Below are 7,154 nucleotides of genomic sequence, written 5' to 3' on the forward strand. Positions count from 1 at the left end.
CATTGAGGAAATTCCTTTATTACAGAAAGGCCATTTCTGACACTGTGACAGACATATTTAGAGCAGACCTCTAGGTCATACAGATTGGATTTGTGCTTCTGGAGAAGTGGGATGACTTCAAACACTTCTGCACAAACATCAGTATCACCAAGAGAATGCACGTAGCACAAGAGTTGTCTGAGTTATATGAGAAATCACTTGTGAAGAGGAATGGGCACCTCATTGCTGCTGAACTAGTACCAATTGGATCAGTCTCTTCAGTGCATCCCTGAGCTCCTTGTTCCTCATGCTGTAGATGAGGGGGTTCACTGCTGGAGGCACCACCGAGTACAGAACAGCCACCACCAGATCCAGAGCTGGGGAGGAGACAGAGGGGGGCTTCAGGTAGGCAAACAAGCCAGTACTGACAAACAGGGAGACCACAGTCAGGTGAGGGAGGCACGTGGAAAAGGCTTTGTGCCTGCCCTGCTCAGAGGGGATCCTTAGCACAGCAGTGAAGATGTGCACGTAGGACAGCACAATGAAAACAAAACACCCAAAGCCTAAACAGGCACTAACCACAAGAGCCCCAACCTCCCCGAGGTAGGAGTCTGAGCAGGAGAGCTTGAGGATCTGGGGAATTTCACAGAAGAACTGGCCCAGGGCATTGCCTTGGCAGAGTGGTAGTGAAAATGTGCTTCCAGTGTGCAGGCCAGCATTGAGAAAACCACTGGCCCAGGCAGCTGCTGCCATTTTGACACAAGCTCTGCTACCCATGAGGGTCCCATAGTGCAGGGGTTTGCAGATGGCAATGTAGCGGTCATAGGCCATGACAGTGAGAAGAGAATACTCAGTCGAAATGAAAAAGACAAAGAAAAATATCTGGGCAGCGCATCCGGAGTAGGAAATGGCTCTGGTGTCCCAGAGGGAATTGGTCATGGATTTGGGGACAGTGACAGAGATGGTGCCAAGGTCAAGGAGGGAGAGATTGGAGAGGAAGAAGTACATGGGTGTGTGGAGGCGGTGGTCGCAGGCTACAGCTGTGATGATGAGGCCATTGGCCAGGAGGGCAGCCAGGTAGATGCCCAGAAACAGCAAGAAGTGCAAGAGCTGCAGCTCCCGTGTATCTGCAAATGCCAGGAGGAGGAACTCATTCAGGGAGCTTCTGTTGGACATTTGCTCTGGAGGAAAAAGCATTGACAAATTATGACAGGCTTCTCTGAGCAAATCTCATTCCACTCCTCATAGTATCCCTCACATTTCCTCTCTCCTTTACCTTCGTTCAGCTCCATTTCCTGACCACTGGTTTGTGCTGAGTGTGCCGTGGAGAGCAGGGGCCTCTGTGCATGGACTTCAGATGAGTCAGTGCTGCTCTACCAGAGTATGTAAATGGAGGTGTCAAACTGCCCTGTGTATGTTGTTGGGATACCTGGGGATGGGCACCCTGAGCTGAGTAAAGAGAATTTTGTCCGGTGACCCAGTGGGAATATTCTCTTTTTACCACTGTGAGAGACAAATACAGCACTCATGGCAGCTGTGTCTGAAAGAGAAGAGCCTTGTGAGGGATTCATCTGCCCCAACCTTGCCCTCTTGAACAGAAATGTCTGTATCTGAATCAGTCACACCAGCTCTCACTCTGTCAAGGCAGAGAAACAGTGCAGTGAAGGCAGGGGCTGACCTGACCCTTTCTAGGCATCTCTGTCCCAGTCAGATGAACCCTGCCCTCACATTTTTACCATCTTCACTGTTTCTTCAGGCAATGTAGTGGGAGTGGGAAGTTACTGTCTTAACCACAGCTGAATCCTCCTCCTTAACCACAGAGAGCACAAGAGCAAGAACCACAGCTGCACAGAGAGGTGAGGAAACAAGGAGCAATACTGTGACCCTCCTACCAAAGGGAAAGCAAGGAGGGAGAGACAGACATGAACTCAGGAAAGCCTTCACCTTACCCATCTGTGCATATCAGATCCCACACGGCAACATTGCTGGACAGTCACTCCCAGCCCTTTGTTGTGCTGTGGGAAATGGGCATGTTGCAGAAGGGATGCTCCTCTCCTCTGCTGGTGCCCAGGCTGCCGGGGAAAGGGCTCATGTCCTGGACCCCATGGCCTTGAGGGCAGAGGCTCTGCTGGATGGGAGAGCAGACATGGGGGGCTTGCGTAGAGAAAGAGATCTGCGTTGAGGGGGATGACAGGGAGTTCTCCAAATTCCCCCTCCCACAGCATTTCTGTTTCTAGTTTCCTCTCGTTCACTGACTGTATCTTCACTGCCTGGAGCTTTTCCTCCTGAGAGCTGTTTCTCTATCCCGTGTCTTTTTCCTGTCAGTGCTTACAGACCCCATCAGAGTGGGGAAAGGGTTTTCTGAGGTCCCTCACAGACCTCTTGATCTCTCAGTGTAATGGTCTAGGAGTGTCAGTCCCTTTTCCAAACCTGACAGCTGCTTTTCCACTCCCCCAGCCCACAAACAGTAGGAAACTCAAAACATAGGCTTAGGAAAGCTCCTTATCTTTAAGGCAACCCCTTCCCTGATATTCTTCTTGAAAAGGCCCCTTCAGGAAATGTCCTGCAGGGGAGCTAGAGCTGGGAGCAGCCCTGACCTATGCAGCACCCTCTCAACAGGAGAATGAACCTGCCCTGCCAGGGGTCACTCCTCCCACCTAGAACTGCGCCTTGCAGTGCTGTGTGGAGGTCCCAGGCAGGCTGAGTGCTGACCCTAGCAGGTGGCAGAGTCACTACCCCAGGCACACAGCACCCTGGGGTGCAGGGACACTGCTCTGAATTACAGCCCATGCAGACCCGGGTGCACTCCCTAGCTTCACACCCCTGCAGCATCCCTGGGAGAAGGTAGCCGTGATGCCCTGTCCCTCTGATGGTGTGGCTGGGAATCCCTTCTCTAAAGCACCACCTGCTCCAAACAGGAGAACATGGGAGAGCCACCCTGACAGACCCTATCAGCTGCAGAAGGCACCAGCCCTAGAAGACCCCTCCGGGAACCCCAGCAGCGTTGCCCTGCAGCCAGAGACTTACTGTGTGAAGGGCTGTGAAGATTTCTCCCTGCAGTGAGATCTCAGCCGTCCTCCCATTCCTGACTGTCTTTAACTTCTGAGTCGCTCATCTCATCCTGGTGCCTGCAGGCAGTGCCCTGAGTCTTGCTGCTCCTTTAAGAGGAGCTGCTCCTGGACAGAGCTGTGTCTCTTCAGCACTTGCCAGGTTGCCATGGGCTCCTGCAGTCCCAGGAGCCACGCACAGCTCAAAAGCAGAGGCCCAGCTGAAGATGTGACTTTCTCTGTCTCTTGTGAACCCTCAAGATGTTCCTGGGGCTCCAGGGCTGACAGTCCCTGAAAGGCAGAAGAGTCACAACCAGGAAATATCCACTGATGTAGTCAAAAATGATCACCAATGGTCCTCTAGTAAACAATGGAGAGAGACTGAGTCCAGCATTGCAGTTGGTCTCATCAGAGGACAGTTATCTAAGAGAGGTGGAAATGTCCCACTCTGGAATGTCCTGCTCCCATCTCTTAAGAAGGCAGGACACCTGCACAGGGCCAAGAAGGGAGTTCATTTCCTCATGCTTCAGGGATTGATTTAGAGGAGTTAATCAAAACATCTAATGCCCACTGAGAAGTTCCTGCGATGGTGGATTCAGTTCCCTCCTGTGCACTCCACAAACTCACAGGAGGTTTCCCCTTGCCCAAGTTTTGGAGTGCACAAAATAGCTGTCTGCATGGGAGCTTCTTGCCTAACCTCCTACTGTAATCAGTGGAGATGGAGGGAGGGAGTCAGCTGTACACACACACCTCTTTTGACTTTTGAAGGGACAGAGGTGGTCCAACACATGTGCCACTGTCTTCTTGCTCTGATATAACAACTATGACCCACATCCCTATGGAGCATCAGCTGCGGACCAAGTGGAGAATTTCCTTGGCCCTCTGAAATGACACTTGACACCTGCTACCCCCAGAGCTCCACTCACTAAGGAGCTCAGACCTATGCAAATCCAGACACTGCAAACAGCTCATGTAATTTTGTGCAGACACTTGATTTCATGCAATGACAATAGGAGTGCAGGGCCATGTCACATGCATGGGGTGTCTGACACAACCACCATGTTTCTAGCAGATGGAGCATGGGACCAACAAGAAAATCATGCCCTTTTGGAGAGGTTGCTGGGCAAACACCCCAGGGCATCTTGGATTTCCTACCTGTTCCCATACAAGGGATTCCCACCACTGCCTTTAGGCAAAGCTTATCACGTCTACATCCGAGCATGCTGCAAAGATGGAAGGCACATCACACCAAGGTCTCCACACATATGCCTACACTCTCTAACCCTGCTAGCTCTCCTCTCCCTAAACCTTTTCTCACCTCCTGATGATATGAACAGGGACTGTACTAATGATGCAGCCACAGAGTGGCAGGCTGTTCAGGCCCAGGGATTTCTGAGTGGCAACTTGTCCTTTCTGGAGATCCAGTCACCTCTGTCACAGGCCCCAAGGTGCTGCAGAGTCAGCTCAGGAGCCAAACACCTCTCCTGCCATAGCTGCATGGCCCAGCTCTGTTTCTCTCTGGCCTTGGATACTGCAGGGCCTCTGTTGCTCAGGGGAGCTGTGCCATCTCCATCCCCGGAGGTTTTCAAGACTGGATCAAGCCCTCAGCAACCTGGTCTCACCCCAAAGCTGACCCTGCAGGGAGCACAAGGTTGGGCTAGAGGCCACATGAAGTCCCATCCAGCCTCAAACATTATTGCATTCCTTCCACCAAGGATCTTCTCTTGTCAGTGCTAGTGAAAGCACTCAGTTCTCCTGACCGTGGAAGTAAGTCAGACACACGTATGATCAGATCAAGTAGCTTTCCTGTCCTGCTCCAGTCAGAGATGTGCAGATGCAGGGCTGCTTGGCAGGTTCCCCTGAACAGCCCTGATCACTCCTTTGCTTCACCTTTTATTCTCTTTTTCTCCCCTTTACCCCTTCCAAGTTCTACCCTCTTACTATCCTCATACTCTCCCATACAAACAGCGCACCTCTCTTTACCCCTTCCCCATAGGCCCTGGTTGTGCTTGCTTTGTACCCTCACTTGGCATTTCTGAGATGGTTGCCATGGTAATTCCTACCTACATCAGCAATTCCATTCAACTAGTACCTCCCTTTAGCCCTTGAAGTGACCTGCAATGCCTCATGCTGTTGTCTTGTTAGAGGCACCACAAGTCCGGGTGAGCCATCTCCATGCACACATTAACAGCTGACACAATGAGCTTCAGGCTGGGGACCTAGAGAAACTTGGAGATTCAGCCAAAAAAAAACACAGGAAGTTTTACAAAGAGAAGTGGCAAGTCCTGCCCATGGGGAAGAATAACCCTGTACATCAGGACAGGTTGGGACCTGACCGGCTCAGGAGCGGCCTGAGAAGAAGGGCCTGGGCATTACGAGAGATGCCATATGAGCCAGTGGTGCATGCTCACTGTGAATAAGGCCAGATGCCTACAGGGCTGCATTAGGAGGAAGGTGGCCACCCAGACAAGGGGAGTTATTATCCCCCTCAACTCAGCACTGGTGTGTCCTATTTGGGGGCTGCCAGGAGCTTTTCTTGGTACTGGGAACCTGCATGAAAAGAGGAAACAGACCCAAACTGTAGCTTGGGAAGTTCATACTTTACATTAGGATGAAGAAATATCACTTGAAGGGTAGTGCTGTGGTGGAGCAGGACACCCAGAGGGAGTCTGTGATCCGCCCTTGGCTTTGTGTTTCAAGGAATAGCCAGTGAGGATGGAGAGACATCAGTGAAGGGAGGGAGATCCCAGGTGAGAGCAAGGTAGGGAAGCAGGCTGGGTGTCTACAGTCTGCAGGGACACAGGCGCAGGTGTGGGACAGCATAGGACAGCCTGTGGTGGAGATGGCCGAGGGTGCTGCCAAGGCTGAAGGGCTCCGACAGAACTGAGGTCTTTGTCCCCTTGGCTGTTGTCTCTGCCACTGAGGCCTACCAGGAGACACTGGGGCTTCATTGCCCCCCGGGGACCCTGAGTGGTGTCATATCATTGTCCTGCACTCAGCGTTGCACACCCTCACCTGCACACTGACACCAGGAAGAGCCCTGGGCAATGCATGAGGGAAAGGATCTCCCTTCCAGAGCCTCAGTGGCCATGCTTGGCTTTTTTCTTTGATAAAACACATGAAGGGTTTACATGGCATCAGAGCCACCTGCACATTGCCTTTGCCTACCTGTAACCAGGGATTACAATTTTCTGCTCTAATCAGCCCCCCGGGAGGCTTTGTTGCTAATGGCCCTCAATGGGATCCAGTCATGCTCTACAGAACTTTGGGGTTTGCTTTTGACTTTGACATCTTGAATGTTTTGCTAAATCTCCTCTCAGAAGCTGAGGTTCATGGACTCAGCACCAAATACACCATGGGGTTCATTAAAATGCAAAAAGCCCTGATGAACCAGGTCTCTCCCTGTAATTTTCTTCAAGTCTTGCATGGCTAATTGGAGAGGTTTCAGGAGTGTAGCCGAAAGGTGGAGACTTCAATAATATCCAAGTATTTCTGCTTTTAAAGGGTATTATTATTATTATCATCATTATTATTATTATTATTCAGCTACAGAATAAGTGACAGCAACATTCTCCAATTGACAGCAATCCAAAATGTCTCCTAATGAAGTCTGGACATGTAGGAAAAGCAGTGTCCCAGAGGTCAGGCACTGTATGGACAACCTTCCTCCCCATCTCCCCAACCCTGCCGTTTCTCTCATCAGCCACCTGGGCCTTACATCACTCTGGTTAAAAGCTACCCTTATTCCAGTGAAGTCTGCAACTGAATGTTACAGCTCATATGCCCCAATTCCCACCTGCTTTCCTTAGACAACTAGCTGCAGATACAGCAGGATTTCTCTTAACTGCAAACAAAGAAAAATAAAATATGATACAGTTTATAAAAAATAAAATGCACTCCTCAACTGCATGCTGAGTCCCAGCTGCCTCCAGTGAGGTCCACTTTCCACAAGGGACAGCCTTAATAAAAATCTTTTTAATAGATAGGAAATGTTAGCTATAAACAGAATTTAGGACTTGGCTGAAGGGAGAGACTACTGAAAAGCAGAGCAAGTTTTAAACTCCCTGAAGTGCAAATCAGCAGCTAGGTTCGGCTTTGTCAATTTGAATGAAGAAAGAGTTAGGGGAG

General features: G+C 50.6%; 1 protein-coding gene across 1 annotated transcript; it reads right to left on the reverse strand.

Annotated features, from left to right (window-relative positions):
* Positions 1-219: 219 nt before the first annotated feature.
* Positions 220-1,155, reverse strand: LOC136993781 (olfactory receptor 14C36-like). The gene has a single exon (XM_067308728.1). It carries the CDS (start codon positions 1,153-1,155, stop codon positions 220-222), a length of 936 nt encoding a protein of 311 aa, XP_067164829.1.
* Between the last annotated feature and the right edge of the window lie 5,999 nt (positions 1,156-7,154).

This window comes from Apteryx mantelli, chromosome 20, assembly GCF_036417845.1.
Source record: "Apteryx mantelli isolate bAptMan1 chromosome 20, bAptMan1.hap1, whole genome shotgun sequence".
Classification (NCBI taxonomy): Eukaryota; Metazoa; Chordata; class Aves; order Apterygiformes; family Apterygidae; genus Apteryx; species Apteryx mantelli.